At 41.6% G+C, this 18,065-nt stretch overlaps 1 protein-coding gene across 2 annotated transcripts; it reads right to left on the bottom strand.

The window, feature by feature from the left end:
* Positions 1 to 4,374: 4,374 nt before the first annotated feature.
* Positions 4,375 to 17,367, bottom strand: timp2a (TIMP metallopeptidase inhibitor 2a). 2 transcript variants are annotated; one of them, XM_035145758.1, is made up of 6 exons: positions 16,932 to 17,366; positions 10,094 to 10,194; positions 9,886 to 9,994; positions 7,501 to 7,625; positions 6,222 to 6,468; positions 4,375 to 5,392 (listed from the first exon to the last, which is right to left on the bottom strand). In XM_035145758.1, the coding sequence occupies exons 1-5, from the start codon at positions 17,062 to 17,064 to the stop codon at positions 6,271 to 6,273; spliced, it is 666 nt and encodes a 221-aa protein (XP_035001649.1). In that variant the 5' UTR covers positions 17,065 to 17,366; the 3' UTR covers positions 4,375 to 5,392; positions 6,222 to 6,270. The 2 variants fall into 2 exon arrangements, with proteins under 2 accessions (XP_035001649.1, XP_035001648.1); XM_035145757.2 differs by having other exon boundaries at positions 4,375 to 6,468; positions 16,932 to 17,367.
* Positions 17,368 to 18,065: the final 698 nt, after the last annotated feature.

Here is an 18,065-nt window from a genome sequence, read left to right as displayed (position 1 = left end):
TATAAGTAGAAGCAATAATGATACCAGTGGTAGTTGTATATCCAAAGTTAGATTTCCAACTTTTTATTTATAAACCACTTTTCATACACAGAGGTATAACAATAAACAATTTAACAGCAGTATAAAAGCGATGAAAAGAAGAAAAGGGGTAATAATCTGATCAAATAAAAAAAAGAATACAAATAAAATAGCATCAGAAAACCAATGAGTCTCAGGTTCACTGTGTTTCAGCTGGTTTGTAATTATTTCATCCTCAGCAGATAGATTCCTCTACGGCAGAAACACATCTCTCTCTCTTTTTTACAGCCGTAATTTCAAACTTTCATAATGGTGCAGACCAGTGGGAGCTCCAGTGCAAGTCCATCAAATTTAGAGCATCTCGCTGAGCTCTTCATGCTTTATTCAGCGGGTCTTCATGTGTTATAGTGGAGGCTGTTTGCCACTGATGCTGAAGATGAAAACTTGAATTTTTTGAAGACTATTGTAAAATATTTTCTAAAACGAAATGTTTTTCTTGTTGTAGAGCCTCCTCTTTATCAGCCTGTATAATATTTATTCTGCATCTGCCTGAAAGTTAACACTGAGTGCGTCAAAGTGAAGACTGTTCCTCTCATGATCTGATTTTAATTTTGATTCCTCCTTGTTCTTTGATTTTCTCCATGGGTCCCAAACCTTCTCATGTATTCACTACGTACTCACTGTATTTCCTATGAGCATCACTGTAATTCTCACTTTCTCCTGTGCTCATTAAATCTATTTGTGTCCTCCTCTGTCTCCTCTCTGGAGAGCCGACCTCCTTCTGTTGCACTTGACCTCATCCTCTCTTGAACTTTTAATGTCACTTTTCCCTCTATGGTGTTTTCATCTCTCCCTCACCCAGAGCTTCCCCTTCTTTCTCTCTCTGAACAACAACAATCATACAAAAAACAGTTGCACGGTCGAGAATCTGGAAAAAGGGGTTTGAAATTTTTTCCCTGGTGTTCGGGGAGCACATTTCAACAGGATGATAGGACTGATGTCAGGAGCTTTAAGAGAGGATAAAGTGTTTGAGGCAGAACAGAGCGTCCTGACCTGGGAGAATGAGCCTTTGGCGGGTAAATGATCCACAGCAATACGACAAAAAGAGGAGAAGGAATCCAAGGTTTTCGGTGGCAGTTCAGTCATGTTTCATCTTTCATCACCAAGACTAAAAAAGGGAGATTAAAGAAACTCAAAACATATTACATAGAAAGAGACTTTTTAAGATATTTTCTTGGCAATTTCCTTTTATTGACAGGAAAGTACAAGTGGGAAATGAGGAGAGAGAATGAAGGAAGATAAACAATAAAGAGACGGTCCAGAAATAGACATAACTGAGAAAAGAAAAATCCATTAAATCTAAGTGAATTCAAAACTAATTTAGATCTGGAGAGGAACCCGTTGAATAATTTAAAGACCACAAACCAATAAACAAATGATTCAGCTTGTGTGTTGTCACATTTAAAACATCGACCCTTATTGGGCAAATTCTTCAGGAGTTGGGAGAGAACTGGTTCGTCCTAGAGCGACGATCACGCACGTCACAATCGCAAGTTAATGAAAGTTCACGTCAGTTAACTGGAAACGTCAAACTATCCCTGTATCTGTCATGAATCACGTAAGTAACGTCTCACGAACATGACTGTGATCCTTGTTTGAACCTCACTAGAACAAATGTGGTGCAGCGTGTGGGTGGGATGACACACATGTTCTACATATGACAATTTTATTGTCTGTTTCCTAGAAAATCTTCAAAGTGGGTTTTAACCAACAAGTTGTCAAGTAAAAGCACAATAGGACAAAGTGCAAAGGAGGCGTGGCAAATAAACCAGGGTGTATATACAGTATTTAAATTAGACTAATGAAGAAACATGATGACACGACATGTCACAAAATGAAACAAACATTTCTGTCATATTTTTAATATTGTTTTTCACTTTTTTTTTAGGTTTCACTGGTGCTGCTGTAATGATGCCATCTTGTAGACTCCCCTTCTCCCAGAATAGCTTAATGGCACCAACTGGAAACTGAACACCACCAGCTGTTCATCTTTTTTAGATTTAACAGCAGTGGATGGGAATGTGTATCAATTCACATTTTCTTCTTTTTGCTCTAGTCTGGATGGAAACCAGGCGAGATGTGCTTCTTTGAGTTTTCATCTCACATTATAATCATGTAAACCTTTTTTTATTTGTCCGATACTTTGGTTCAAGTGAAACGTCGTCCTATTTACTTTCCTTTTTATGTTTTTTTTTGGTCCTGTTATGTGGATTAAATGACCTGATGACCTGAAATATGTCACAGTTGTGTCCACAGCTCAAAATAATCTGAAAACATTCAGGAAGATTATCTGACAGAACTGTAAAGTCTAAGGCTTCTTATCAGTTTTGTCTGTTGGTTTATATATTGTGACGTTTTTCTTATTATTATTGCCTCATTTTCTCTTATTAAACTGAATCTTGTAATTAAATGTGCTTCATAAATATGATTTCCATACCTTCCTGTTTTTAACGATGGGATCAGATTAGTTGAGGAATCCTCTGCTCTCGTGTCTTTTAAAAGAAGCTGCTGTGTCCTCTGGTGGCCAGAGGGTGGCATCACAACTATAAGGTGGGGACAGTGTTTAAATATTTGGTTATTTACAGCAGGTACATGACGGAGCAGCTTTGTTGGATCAAGCTGATCCAGTTTTGATTAAACGTTTTATCTCAAAAATACAGTATGGATTTAGTATTTATCGTAAAAATAATATAATAATAAACTTTATTTAGCCAAACAACAATGTTGAGGGGGAAGAAAACAAGATCTACATAAAAACTGGGTCACATAAAAGCAGCAAAAGAACGATTAAAATAAATAAATAGAATAAATGGTGATGGTAAAAAGACGACATCACATGAAATTAGGTCTATAAAAATGGATTTTCAGAAGTGATTTTAAATTAGATCTTATTTATGGAGAATGTTTAAACTGTTTTCAGATGAATGGGCCTTTTGATCATGTATTAGTCTCAAAGATGATCATACTCTGTCATTGTAACTATCCTCTATTTAACCACCATCACTCCACCTCACTGTCATTTTGTCCTCCTACCTTAAATGTGCCTGTCTCCTATACATATTTTAGGAGAAACTTTAAACAAAGCCATTTCACATCCTCATAATTTCAAATCTCCATCACTAATAATCCTATTGTCTTTTCTAATCGCACAACATTGCTATGGGTTGTTATTTAAATCATTAGTATTTATTAAAAAAAACAATAACACATCATACTCACTCTGTCTCCTCATTTGATTCATCATTTACGAGTCAGCAGATATATTCATGTGTAAATTGTTTATTGAACGTGATTGTCATAGAGACGCTTTGTTGTCGTAGGTCAACATTACACAGTAAAAGGTTGAAACTGTTTGTAATCGTGTTTTGTGCCAGTTTGAACCGGAAGTGTCCATTCGTAGTTGCATCACTTCCTGTCTGTCAACTCTGTCTTGGGTAACCAGGATTGAAAGCACAGGTTGAAGAAACAGTTCCCAAACAGGATTTACCAAACTGGTTCTGCAAAGGGAGACGTCAAAGAAAAGTCATTTAAAGAAAAGGGGCAAAGGACAGTTAGAGACTACCTGCATCAATCCAATTCACCTCCAATACTATTCAATTTACACCCTCTCTCATGACTTTTACAACCTGACCTCAGTGTCAAATTCAAATCTCCATGTAGGAAGACGAAACATCCCCTCTGACAGCGGATGACTATTACTGAGGAGAGAATGAACAGAGATGACAAAACCACCCGCTCTGGGATCAGAAGGCACATTTCTCAAATACTTTCCTGGTTGAGTAGATTACCACATCTATTTAAGTGTAAGAAGTCTACTCTTCTCCCAGCTCAGCCCCTCCATACTCCATTCTCACGTCTGAAGTGGGAAACTAACAGCAGCCCGTGGAAGTGAAGGCCAAGTTCAACTGTTTAACATGCCAGAAGTGTGAAGGTCAAATCTGACATCCAATGAAATGTAAAACAAACCCCCCGGATTATCTGTTGTGTTACAATTCTAGTGATTCTAGAGATTTGACATTATGAAATAAATAAATCATACAACAACTATGGTATTTTTATTCTACACAGTAATGGATTATGTTATTTTCTGCTTCTTTTCAGCTTATTGATGGTAATTTTAGCCAAATTAGTGGTAAAATATGTTTTAAAAAAAAAGGTTGACCCAAGTTATTCCAATTCCTCCCGACAGTAAAATAAATATATAAAATAACTGATGCATGGTGGTACATGCAGCACAGGCACAGGGTATACAGCATTTCCCTTATTTGGTCGGTCAAGTGACTCACACGGGCAGCGTTTATTCTTTCAAACAGGTGGTTTTTATTTGATAATACTGAATATTTTTTTAGTCCTTCGCCCGGACTTACACAAAGCATCGAACACATGCACAGTCCTCTATTCACACAGGGTACCCATTTCTCGTTTCTCTCCAAAAAGGATTAATCGCTCTCACTCTCACGTTATTCCAGCGCAAGAGGACCTTCTCATCTCAACACTACAGCTACAGACATCGTAGACATAGACAGCGAAAAAAACACACAAAAAAATCATGACAGGTATAATAATAACACTGAAAAAATACAAAGTAATGGAAAATGGAAAGAGTTTACTTTTAAATTATGCCTCTAATACTCCATCATATATATTTTTTGTTTGTTAATGTAGCTTGAGGTGTATAAAACAGCACTGTAAACTTCAATTGAGTAACTTGCTTTCTAGGACAGCGATAAAGCTTTTCATTAGTAACTGGAAGGAGCAGGAAAGACGAGTCAAAGCGAACATTAAGCGTGAAAAGACATTATTACTCATGAGATGAAATATATTGGCAAATCATGAAACTGCTGTTTGCATTTTACAATCAACAGATAATACAAAGACACTGAAATAACATCCCACAAACTTTGTTTATCTTTCATACATAAAATCTGCAAAAAATGATCCCTTATATCCGAACCTCGCACACACCACCTTTTTTGTTTTCTTCTCTTTCACTGCTTTCACCGTATATATTTTTTTTAAATCTGTCACGACGAAGATGACAAGGATAAGCTTGCTTCCGTGAAGTGGGAACTCACCAAAATAAAAGCACTCAAAATAGGCAAAATCTGCACCTGAGGTGGATCTGTCGGTCTGGGCGAAAGATAACAACTGTCACATCAGAGTGCTCAGGCTCTCGTCTTTACTGGAACTCATCCTCAAAAAGTGCAAATCTAGTTCTAATGCAGTAAATAATAATCATCAAGTAACGACAAAAGTATATGCATAGGTACTGTACAGCTACATAGTGGGGACAAGGAGGGAGAGAGGTGAAGATCTGAAGAAGAGGAAGAGAGAAGAAGAGGGATGGTTTTGTTATTTTTCTCCTCATAAGCAGGTTTCAATTTAGAGCTCTCATCCTCACACAGCATAGACTGGTCCAGTGAGGCCCGTGACGGTCACAGGCTGCTGTTACAAATCACTTTAAGAACTACACCGGACGAAACCAGAAAACGTCAGCCAATGCGAGATGAATCGTGAAACAATAATAATCGTGCCGTGAGGGGGCGTCCGATGTCTCCGGCGGCCAAACAGTTCCCAGCAGAGAGGATGAGAGAAGCAGTAAACTAAATAGTTTTCGGAAGAGAGGCAGACAATCATTTAAAAAAAAGGCAACTCGGAATTTGGCTTTGGAATAAAATGGAGGATGAGGTAATAAAAGTAGAAACACAATGGGTAACGCATGATCGTCCGTAGAGAAGGGGATTGATTTCGGAGAGCAGAGCTGCTAAAGAGCTTTGCCGGGCAGGAAGTGCTCTGTCTCAACGAGAATTTATAAATCCTCCTGACGCCAGCCTCAGGAGGAAGTTACATCATCACTTGACCAGTCTATGTCTCATGATGCTATTTTATCTGTTTTTAACAGAGACGCTGTGTCTGAGAACAACCTCCGAGCCTCTGCGCTCTCCGCTAACGTCGAGCCGTGCTGAGGCTGAAAGTGGCTCCAGTTGCCACTGAAACGCTTTAAGAAGACAAACACAAAGAGAGGCTAGAGATTGTTTTCAGACCAGCGGGTAATTTCAGTCACATTAGCTTTACTTTTCATATCTAAAAAAAAAATCACTTTGCCTGATGCGGTTATATTTCATTTCAATGGAATCGTTTACATTTATTTCCGTCAGGCTGTGCAGTGAGCAGTCAGGCGTGCCGAGTGACTTAAGGGTCCTCGGCGTCCAGGAACTCCTTCTTGGGCTGTGCGACGCCGCGGTACCAGGAGCAGGAGCCGTCCGCCCGCTTCACGCAGGCGTAGTGGTTGGCCTGCCGTCCGTGCACCTGCTTCTCGATCATCAGGTCCGTCCACAGACACTCCTCGGGAGCCGAGATCTCGCAGGGCAGAGAGGGGCAGCGCACGATCTGCAGAAACACACAAATCAATATCTCTATACTGTGTGTGCAATCTGCTGAGGGGTATAATGTTCCTAAATCAGAGTCATAGATCTCACAGATAGGACAGCCTTTCTGTTTACTGTTTAAAATACCAATAACGCAAATGGTTTTTTTCTGCTGATTCACATTCAAAGCCTTTAACTGGCTTTTATTTTGCCACAACCACAGGAAATACAGTGTGATACAGCAAATAATGGAGCCTGCAGTCACCCACGTGATATGCATTTACACTCATTTCTGGCACTTTGGAGTTTCTCCATCTCCATGTGCCAAAGTTTCCTTGGGTAAGGTACCGAACCCCAAATTGGCCCTGACAACTATGCCGGCACAGACTGAGTGTGCTTCTAACAAAGAAGCTGCTTAAGGTGTTTGTTGCTGTATTAAAGTGCACTTGCTGTAAACAGGTGTCACTAAATCAAATTGGGACTGAAATTTTAAGGACTAGAGCTTCAACATATCATAATATACATACAACACATGTATTTTACAAAACCCTTTGTATTTTATGCAGACGGGGTTATTGTACTATCTATAAATGACAAGACTGTGATTTGAAGAAAGAGTTAGATGAGATAATTGGTGCCACGCTCATGTCTATGAAGTAAATAGTCAGAAGAAAGACTGGCTCCGTTCAAAGGAAACAAAATCCTCCTATCAGCATCTTTGAAGCTGATTAATAAATGCATGACATATTGTTTGTGTGAGCTATATAAAAACAGAGCTGTGTTTTCATGAAAGATTATCGGAGGGGCCGGTGGCTTCCTGTGGTCTCTGCCTACAGCACGGGGTTAAAGAAATAGTCTCTGGCAGTGAATAAAAGATGGTTGTTTGTTGTTGTAGCTGTTGTTCTGGCTCATGTCTCGGCTTGTTTTGCCTGTTATGTCTGGTTTTCAGCTCCAGGAGGGAAATAACTGCAGCTTCTTTTATTATTTTTTTTTATGAGGACGAACAACAGTCTCACACACACACACACAAAGAAGGCACCCCGCTGCATCTCACCTTGCATTCACAGCCCATCTGGTAGCGCTGGCTGAGGCTCTTCTTCTGGGTGGCGCTCAAGGAGTCCCAGAGCATGATGTAATCACACAGGGTCACATGCATCTGCCCGCCGGCCTCGGCCTTGCCTGTAAAGAAAGAAAAATGGCAATGAAAGCGTCACAGTGACCAACAATAGACTGTACATCGTAAAGATGGACGACAGGACGGCTCCCAAAAGCCACCCTGTCATCTCGAATGACCCCTGGTGGCGAGGTCATAAACCCCGCCTCCACCATGTCGGTGGATGGGACAAGGGACAAATTAAAAAGTCAAAGTACGTGTCAAATATTTGTCATTTTAGCAGTTTTTTATTACTTTGATATATGTGTTCATTTCTCCAGCATGTTTGGTTGTAATTAACTATTTGCCACTATAAATGTCGTGATTGACAGCTGAGACTGATGATCGCTACTGCGCAGACTCGGGCTCCAAATAATGTAATGAGTGCATTATTATGGGATATTTTGGCTACTTTGTGGATAGTGCAAGTATTGATGCTTCGTCCATCTTTAGATACAGTCCATGTGACAGAAATAGTTTCAGACATAAGATAGAACACCTGGCTCCTGATGCATCAGTGTAAACTTTCTCATCTAACAGAAGGTCACCACCTACGAGCCTCAGATTCGCATGTACCACTGATAAAATCTGGGACTTCTCAGCGCGGTGCCTGCAGGCGTCAACACACACCACTTGTCCTTGTGAAGAGCTGGTGTTTGTTTTTCACGCTTTACTGGCACCAGTCAAAACAGGAAGATGTTTCACGGTGAGTTTTAAGGTCGACACCACTATCTGCCTGCAGAGCAACTCTCAACATGCTGAAGTCGTCCCAGTCCGTCCTCGACACAGACACGACTCACACTCGCATTTCACTGGAACTCGTCCAACTTTTAACCCTTAAAACTAAAGAAAGGATGAGTCACTTTAAAAACAGACGGCCCGGTCGGCAGAAACGTTCTTTCTTTCCCACCGCTCGATTCCTACATCTTGGGAGAAAGAAAAAAAAAAAAAAAGAGGAAGGAAATGCTGGCTTCAGCAGTTCCTCTCCGTACAACTCTGTGTAATTAGGGGTGAGTGTTTGCGGGTACATCTCTGTCTGAGATGAGGAAACCAGAGCGTGCATGACATCATGGTCCCCTGTGTCTCGTCCACTCACTCTACCATGTCTGTATGAACGCTGCGGACTGCCTGCGCTGCCTTCAATCACAATACCAGCCAGGTTTAGCGTGCAGACACTAAAGGAATACTTCAACATTTCAGGAAATATGCTCATTCACTGTCTGGTGGAGAGTTGGATAACTGTCCATAAACACAGAATTTGCCAACCAGCACCTCTGAAGTTGCATGTCTGTCACTGTTAATAGTCTTTATGTTAAGCTAAGCTAAATATATCCTGTCTGTGGATTAATATTTAACAAACAGATACGCAGTATAATCATCTAACTCTTGGCACAAGAGTGACAATTTTAGCATTTGCTTTAAACCTGCAATGAAACATATTGTTTTGGAAATCCTGAATCTGAACCTAAATTGAATGACTTCTTCTCCGACCCACATGGCATCCTCACATCAGGTTTTGTGGAAATCTATTTGGTTGTTGTTGTGTAATCTTACTTACAAACCAACAAACAAACAGAAAGGGGTGAAAATGACCTCATAACCTCCTTGGTGGATGTAACTAAAGCTCTGATGCGCTGTAGAGTCAGGTTATAAATGATAGAAGAGAAAAACAAGTTTAGTTTATGGCTCTACAGACAGAAAAATGCAGCCTCGGTGATAAAGATTACATCTGTGTAACACAAGGTCTTAGACAGTCAATAGGACTGTGAACGATTTTTATTTTCATTTCATGGTCATCTCACCTTGAGTTGGGTAGAAGGAACCAAACAGTACGTATATTTACATCTCCCATGAGACCGAGAAGACAGACAAGGTCACTCCCAGTCTCCACGGTTTACTCAGCAGCGTATCATTACCCATAATAACATCAACAGTCACTCCTCCGACACACAGAATGTCCCCGCTCGTCTTTATCCAACCTCGTGTTTGTCTGCCTGGATGTTTACAGCTGAAGGTCAATATCTGTCTCTTTGTGGAATCCTATTGTTTTCTTATTTATTTCTATTCTTTCACTTTTTTTCTTTGCTTTTACCAACAAAACTGAAATCATGATTTACTTCAGCAGCAGTGCATTTAAAGAAATCAATTTTTCTGACTTAACAAAGAAAATATCCATTGTAGATAAGAGTCTTTACTCATTACCACATCATCTCCTAAAGAGAAAGTAATCAAATAATTATAAATAAGACAAGATTCAAGCAAACTGAAATAAAAGCAGAAACAGACCTGAGATCAAGTACTCTTTCTTGCCAGCGACATCCAGGGTAACGCCACACACAGCGGACACTGGAGCGGTGAACACAGCCTCGATGTCCTGGTTAGGACCCTTGAACATCTGGAACAAAACCATGGAGGGAGGAGCAGGTCAAAGGTCAGGAGGAAGGGGTCAAAGTGTGACTGTAAAACCCTACAGTGATGATGACAGTGTTCTTACCTTGATCTGTTTGATCTCATACTGGATCCTCTTGATGGGGTTCCCGTAGACATCGTTCCCTGAGTCCACCTCCCTCTCCCCCACCACCTTCGCTCGAATCACTGAGAGAGAAACACAGAGGAACACGATCAGTACATCTGCAGGCTATTCTCTCAATTAATCTGCAAAATGTCACAAGTCACAATTTTCAAATGTCTTGTTTTGTCGGGACCAACAGTTAAAACCCGAACATATTCAATTCACAATAACACTTAACAGAGAAAAGCAGGAAACCTTCATAATTAATGAATATTTGGATTTTCTGCAGGGAAAACAGTCAAAATCATTCAAGATGCCGTTTCTGTCACTCCAGTGAGAATGACACCATGACTGTTTTTTCCTTGAGAAATTATTTAGAATTCTGAAAATAGTTGCCTTTAGTTCCTTTTCTGTCAATCAACCATTTAATTGTTTAATTGGGTGGAAGAAAAATCTACTGCTACAACTCTGATAACCAATTTCTCTTTTAATCAAATTTAAATACCAAATATTTGAATGTGCAAAGTTCTCAAATGGGACAATTTTCTTATTCTTACATTAAATTACACATTTGACACTGAGACAAGTCCATGTTTCAGTTTTCTGATGTATCATAGACCAAACAATCGAATAACAATTTGTCCGATTTTACAACAATGGAAACAATCATCTACTCAGCTTATCGACAGCGATGTGATTGTGACCTCATGACATGATTCCACTGAAAGTTGATGATACTGAATCATCAGCCAAGCCTCAGATTCTTATCCACAACCTCCCAGACTGAGAAAAAGGCAGATCGGACAAAAGCCAAAACAACTTTCAGAGCTGCAAGAAGGCTCATGGGCACATACCACAATAAGGCATGGCTCTGATGAGCTTCAGCATCTGGTCCAGTCAATGACAACCAAACTAAAGGATCTATTAGTCATAGTCCTGCGAATCAAACACGACCAGGAAACAGTAACAGGACCAGAATTAAGATAGAAGAATACAACTTGGAAGCGGATACATAAAGAAAGACTTGGCCAGAAGCAAGTTTCTCACTGTGTGTGTGTTTTATTGGCCTGACTGACTACATCAAGCTTCAGCTATGCTTATGGCATTTATTCAGAATGGAAAATATGAGCAATAGAGAGACAGAAAAAAAAAAAAACCATAGAATAAGCAGGAACAGGGGACACACACACACACACACACACACACACACACACACACACACACACACACACACACACACACACACACACACACACACACACACACACACACACACACACACACACACACACACACACACACACACACACACACATAATGGTTTGGAGCCGACACAAATATGAAGGTTCATGGCTCCCAGAGTTAATAGCGTCTAGTTTTTCGGCTCCTTCCAGCGTTACTTCCGTTTTCCTTTTAAATTCTTCCTCCTGCAGCTAATTATGAAGCTGAAGCAAATTTGGTATTTCGTAAGCAGCAATAAAACATTTTATGGAAATCTTACAAACACTTTGAATAAAACTATAAACCATTCTTTTTCTATCATAACCCAACTCTGATTATTGGGCTGATGGGGTGGAATGAATTCAGATTTTTACCAACACATCATCTTTATAAGGTGTTAATTGGATTGTGTTGATAGATTGTTGTGCTTCCCCCAACTGGCCTAAATAAATAACTACTGCAGATTTAAGTAATAAAAGACAAACATTAACACATGCAGGTCTTTATCACCTCGGAGTAACAAGTGGGGCCGTTATCATCACTGATCAATGGCCTTAGTAGATTATGTATTTGTGCTGGTTCCTCACAAGCAAACCTCTGCATGTAGGTTCCACTCTGATGCTAATGCAAATATGCAGCAGCAGCAGCCAGAGTACACACATAAACACACACATGCAGCAGTATACCTGGCTGGCACTGTCCTGCATTCCTCACAGTTTTTCCACTCTCATTTCCTGACCTCGTTCTGAGCCACAAGCTAATGAGGAGAGAATCAGCAGCAGGGCAACAACACTAAATAGCAAATTACACTGTTGCTCACAATGCATTGCTATTCTGGGAGCTTTATCTGTCTACCTCGGTGTTGCAGACATGTTTAACTTCTACGTTTCTCCCCTCCTGCAATAAAGCCAGAGCGAATGGTCCCGTGCGGCCTTAGCGGCTTGTTGCGGAGGCAGCAGACTGCACAGCGTGATGCTGAACTAGCACGATGACCAGGGGCCTGCGGGCGGCCGGAGCTTCGCCGCAGATTGATCCCACAGTTGTCTGATCAGCAGCAGTCAATCAGCACAGAGGAGCCCCCCCCTCCACAAACCACCTAGTGACCCACATTCAGCCCGGCTCCCCTACCCTCCCGACCAGGACGACGCTTAATGACTTATACATGCATCAGTCGCACTACGCAATGTTTTCCATACAAACCCCCTATGAACACACACACACACACACACACACACACACACACACACACACACACACACACACACACACACACACACACACACACACACACACACACACACACACACACACACACACACACACACACACACACACACACATCATTCTAAGTGCCCCCCCCCTTACACTCTCCATTCAGTCCACCGCAGGACTATCCATTTCTTTTTTCATACTCGTACAGCGACCACCAAATCATCCCGACTCTCCTGGTGTGGTTAAATTCAGCTCCAGACGTACACTGGCCCTCTGTTTAACCTGCCATTTGAGCAGAGACGAGTCGCCCTCGAACACAACTCAGGCTGCAGCTCATGGCCTCTGGCAACATCTGGATGAAGACCATGTGCAGCAAAGGAGAAAGCTCCGGTTTTTCATGTCAGAGTGGTCGGAGCTGCACCGACACTAGAGGGGAGAGGGACTGAATGTAAACTAACGGGGTGATGGGAGGTCAAAAGTAAGACCGACACATTCACAAGATAATATGATACGACTACAATACAACTTTATACAGCCCAAAGGCAATTTGGTTTAGGGCAACTTAGTTGTGTTGAGATAAGTGTAATTTATTTTAAAAATGCTAAATGGATTTTAACAAATAGAATCAACTAGTTAAACAGATTTTTGATTTTCACAAATACAGATTTTATCAAATGGAAAATAATTTCAGTTATGTCCTTATGGCCATACTTGTTCTTAAGTTTTCATAATTCAAGTTGAACTTATTTGTATTATCATTTTTTACTACATATTTGAAAATAATATTTGAATTATTTTTCCATAATTAAATATTTTTTAATAAATTGCCATTTATTTATTTGGTTAGGTTTTTATCATTTCTATTTTTAATATTTATAATATAATTTCTATACATTTTATTTTATATTCACTTGGCAATGACAGTAAATTAAAAAAAATTGCCCTAAAAGATTCATAAATGCTCCACAAAGATCAGGTGATAATTCTCAGTGATGTCTACCTGGACAGTAATATTCAGACTATTGACCTCATTCTTATTATTTTGATGTTTGTATGAGCTTCTAATAAAATATTTAATTAATATTCCTGTTTACATGTTACAGACTAGAGACGAGCCTGATTATGATGTAGATTCAGGTTAAAGTAATCGGAAAATGCTGTATATAAAATTTGAATATTGCGGTCCATGTAAACAAGGACAAATAAAGTCTATTGACTGAGAGACCGGTTTATGACAACTCTCCATAAACCATATATGAGGGATCCTTGCACTGACAGAAAAAAACTGATCCTGAAATGTCATATCAGTAGTGTCCTACTGATACGACATTTCATAATCGTGTCAAAGTGTCCTAAAAGAGCCAGGTAATGCAAGACTGGAGGCCACCGTTTCTCACATGGGCTGGAAGTGGTTGGCCAATCAGACAGGGCTTTATCGGGGGGCTTAAAACCAAGTGTTTCACACAGAAGCTGAAAAGAGGAGCTGCAGCAATGGTCAGTATAAGGAAAGGATGAAAAATGAACATTAGAGAATGTAAACCTTTTCAAGTAATGTCCCGAAGTAAAATTATGAAGCTGGATATGAGCATAATGTCTCATCTAACAAAAGAAGAGACCACAATGAGCCTTACGAGCAGTGCTAACTTCAGTGGAGGAAAGAAATGATAGAAACAGAAGCAGAACAAGAGTCAACACTGCCATTCCAGCTGATGGAGACACCTATTAGGAAATAAGTCAAACACCCTCCAAAAAAAGATTCTGATTCATTTTCAATGGATAAGCTTGAGGTCTGTCGCTGTGTCTGAGAGACTCGGGGTCTTATGATGCAGGCATGACGAAAACATGCATATTTTTTCATAAATGGAGATGTGTCGAGTGCGTGTGCATGTGCTGTTGCATGTCCACTGCTGTTTTCCTCCAGAGACCAGGGTGATGCTGGTCTTCCACGACGCCCAGTCTCAGGATGGACTGTCCGGGAAGTTCCCCTCTGTGGGTAACAGATTTATTTGAAAAGAGGATGTTTGTGTCTCTGTGTGTGTGTGTGCGCGTGCGTGTGTGGTAGGTGCATGACACTTCTTGATTTTAATGGGTTGTGGTCTGACCCAGAGCATCATTTAGTAAGAAAAACAGAAGGTGACACACACACACACACACACACGCACACACGCACACACAGCTGGTTTCTGCATGCACAGTGTGTGTGTTTGAACGAGCAGGGAGTGGGATCCCACTTCACCAAAAACAAACACTTGTCAGACCACATTAACTGTCGACAGTGTCACTTTGTTGGGCAACCACACAACAACAAGTCCTGGAGGTTTCTAACCAGGCAGTTTGGGATTAAAAAAACCAAAACAGTTTCATCCTCAGATCTGCCCCGAAATCGTCACCCGACAATGGCCTCGGCCATCGTTGCCGTTTAGTGGTCTGCGCGGCCTTTAAAGCACATCACCCTCCCTCCCTTTTGCGAGGGCTGACAAAGGCCTTATTGACTCACGCACCATTTCAAAACAACACAGACCTCAAATACACCTCCACTGGGAGACATTCTGTCTCTGAGAGCTGCCACCTCAGCGAGCGCTTGAGTCACACCTGAAAATAGAGCTGTCATTTTGCAATACCAAATTGCAGATAAACATCTCACACACACACACACACACACACACACACACACACACACACACACACACACACACACACACACACACACACACACACACACACACACACACACACACACACACACAGAAGACAAGATGCAGCCAGAGTAGTGCGGTCTTGAACTTCCCTTATTCTCAAGGATACCAGGCATTTTTCAACTTCGACCGTGACTTTTATTGGGTTTTTTCCCCGAAACACGCCCTGAACTGACAGCCAGATGTCACTGTGCGCGTGTGTGTGTGTGTGTGTGTGTGTGTGTGTGTGTGTGTGTGCGCGTGTGAGAGAGAGAGAGAGACAGAGAGACTCCTCCATGCATGGCAGCAGGCCGCACGGTGTCTATGTGGGCTTTGAAAGTGTGTGTGAGTGCGAGTGTGTGAGTCCACCGGAGCAAAGTTGGGAAAATCCCAGCAGCATTCCTGTAATTCCTCGCTGCACCACCCCTCACAGGAAGAAACAAGGCAGGAATGGAAATTAAAAAAAAAAAAAAAAAAGGAGGAAAGGAAAGCTTGCTCTGTGACATATTCTGCGGTTGAGATTTTTCAAACCCCCCCTCCCCTGAAATTTCTCTTCACTCTCTCCATCCCTTGTCCTCCTCTCTGCTCTTTCCCTCCTCGTCTGTTTCCCTCTCTTGTGCCACGTTGCCCTGCAAAGCCAGGAGACGCTGCTGCTTCTTCTGCTCCTGCTGCTGCTGCTGCTGTCTGCGTCCTGGAGCTGCCGGAGGGTGAAGCCTGGGTAAACACGCACAATCCAGCTCCGGAGCCTGAGACATTATGTACAGTGGTGGGAGCAGAATCCTTCCTGGATATTACACAAACACAGTGCACTCACACCCTGACATGCAACAACACGGCGGCCTTATTCAGGATTCTAGAGGCGTCAACTGAGATATTACAGTGAAATGAGATGTGATAATAGCAATAAAGTTCATTCAGGTTATTATCAATCAATGAATTAGATTTGTATTTGTATGACCCAGATTCACAAACCATAATTTGGCTCATAGGGCTTAACAAGGTGCGACATCCTCTTTCCCTAACCCTCAACCAGAGTGAGGAAAAACTCCCAAAAAACCCTACTAACAGGGGAAGAAACACGTAGGAACCTCAGAGAGAGACACATGTGAGGAATCCCCCTCCCAGGACGGGCAGATGTGCAATAGATGCTGCGTGTAACTGGGAACATCAGCAAAATAACAGTATTTACAACCTGGATTCGAAGAAACAGCTTGTGACATAATGGAGAAGTGCGTCAATGTTCAAAGTGTTTGTACATGAGAAGATTTTCTGATGGAGATGAAGGGAGCAGCAAGGAGTTGTTGTCAGTAATGGTAGAATATTAAGTCATCAGTGAGTATCATGGCTGCAATTTTCAACTCCTAAATAAGCATGTTTGCATTTGTGCATGCGTGTGGTCCATGCAAATATCACTTTCCCAAATAGCCACCTGGGTCTAACAGAGGTCCACTGTTGTAAACATGACAGGGATAAAAAGTCATGTGTGCAGGCTGAGTGCGATGCAGTGGGCCATGGCCTTGTTGAGCAACACCCTCCACCTTCCAGTGGTTTCCAGCAGCCTCTGTGAGCCCGTTCAGCACGCACCAGAGGCGGCTGCAAACCACCGCGGTGTCCCCCGTGATCCGAGCCGGAGCCTGGTGCAGCAACACGGGCTGAGTAAACAACAACAGCAGCAGCAGCTGCAGCAGCAGTCTCCCCGGTGCTGTACTCACCTATGTCGGCGTTGCAGAACGCCTGTTGCGGATGAACCGGAGCGCAGCTGCACGCCTCCGCCAGCTCCTCCGCCCGCCACAGCATCAGCAGGGCGAGCGTGCACAGGACGCCGTTAACGGGAAACGTTAACATTTTTGCTGAACACTGGTGGTTGTGATGGTTGTTTTCGGTTCAGCCTCTTTGTTGCTGCGCAGATACGTCGCGGTGTAGATCCAGCGGCGGACAGCTGCGTCCCCCTCCCCGGCTTTTCTTCCGCTTTATTTACCGACCTGGCGACGTCAACAACACCGGCCTGTCTGCTCGCTCAGCCCCGCTGCAGAGGTGAGGACACACGGTGGATGTGCGGGTCACAGTCCGCTGGGGTCTTTTCAGGAGTGTTTTCCTTTCTGGGGTCGAGCTGGTTTTTATAAAGATGTGTGCGACTCCTCCCCTCGGCAGTGACGGCTCCACCGGCAGGGGGCGCTGCCTCCTTCTTTAAGGAACGACAGGAGCCCGGAGAGAGGGCCAAGAGGTCCCCCATAATAATAATAATAATAATACAAATAATAAAAACAATGATGATGATGATGATGATGATGATGAAGGTATATAGCTTTGTATTGTATTGTATTTGACTATTTTTACAGTCAATAAAAGGCTTTTTCGTCCTTGCTTTTATTTTATTTTAACTATTACACTGCTGAGCTGACCTGTTTCTTCTTGTCCAACACCTTTCATTGTGCTGTTGTAACATGCAAATGACAAATACAACTTGATACCTTATTAATATAATAATATATTAATATAATTATTATTATTTAGCACCAGCATCCCCAACCCTCAAATGTTAAGCACTATGGATAATAGATAATGGTAATAAAGTAATACAATATACTATATAGTACCACTACTACAAATAATAATAATAATATTAATAATAATTTGGCTGGAACTCCCCCCAAGCCTCAAAGGATATGTAGCATAGATAATGGATGGATGAATGAATAATAACACCAACAATAATAACAATGACAATTATATTGATATATTATTATATTTAATTATAATGAGTGTTGTTATCGTCAACTTGAGTTTAAGACATTTCATCGTCACCCCTGCCCCAGATAAAACCCTGCCCCTGGAAAGCACTGTTC

This window comes from Hippoglossus stenolepis, chromosome 21, assembly GCF_022539355.2.
Source record: "Hippoglossus stenolepis isolate QCI-W04-F060 chromosome 21, HSTE1.2, whole genome shotgun sequence".
Lineage (NCBI taxonomy): Eukaryota > Metazoa > Chordata > Actinopteri > Pleuronectiformes > Pleuronectidae > Hippoglossus > Hippoglossus stenolepis.
The sequence above is the reverse complement of the archived record's forward strand: the minus strand, read 5'-3'. Positions and strand labels throughout refer to the sequence as shown.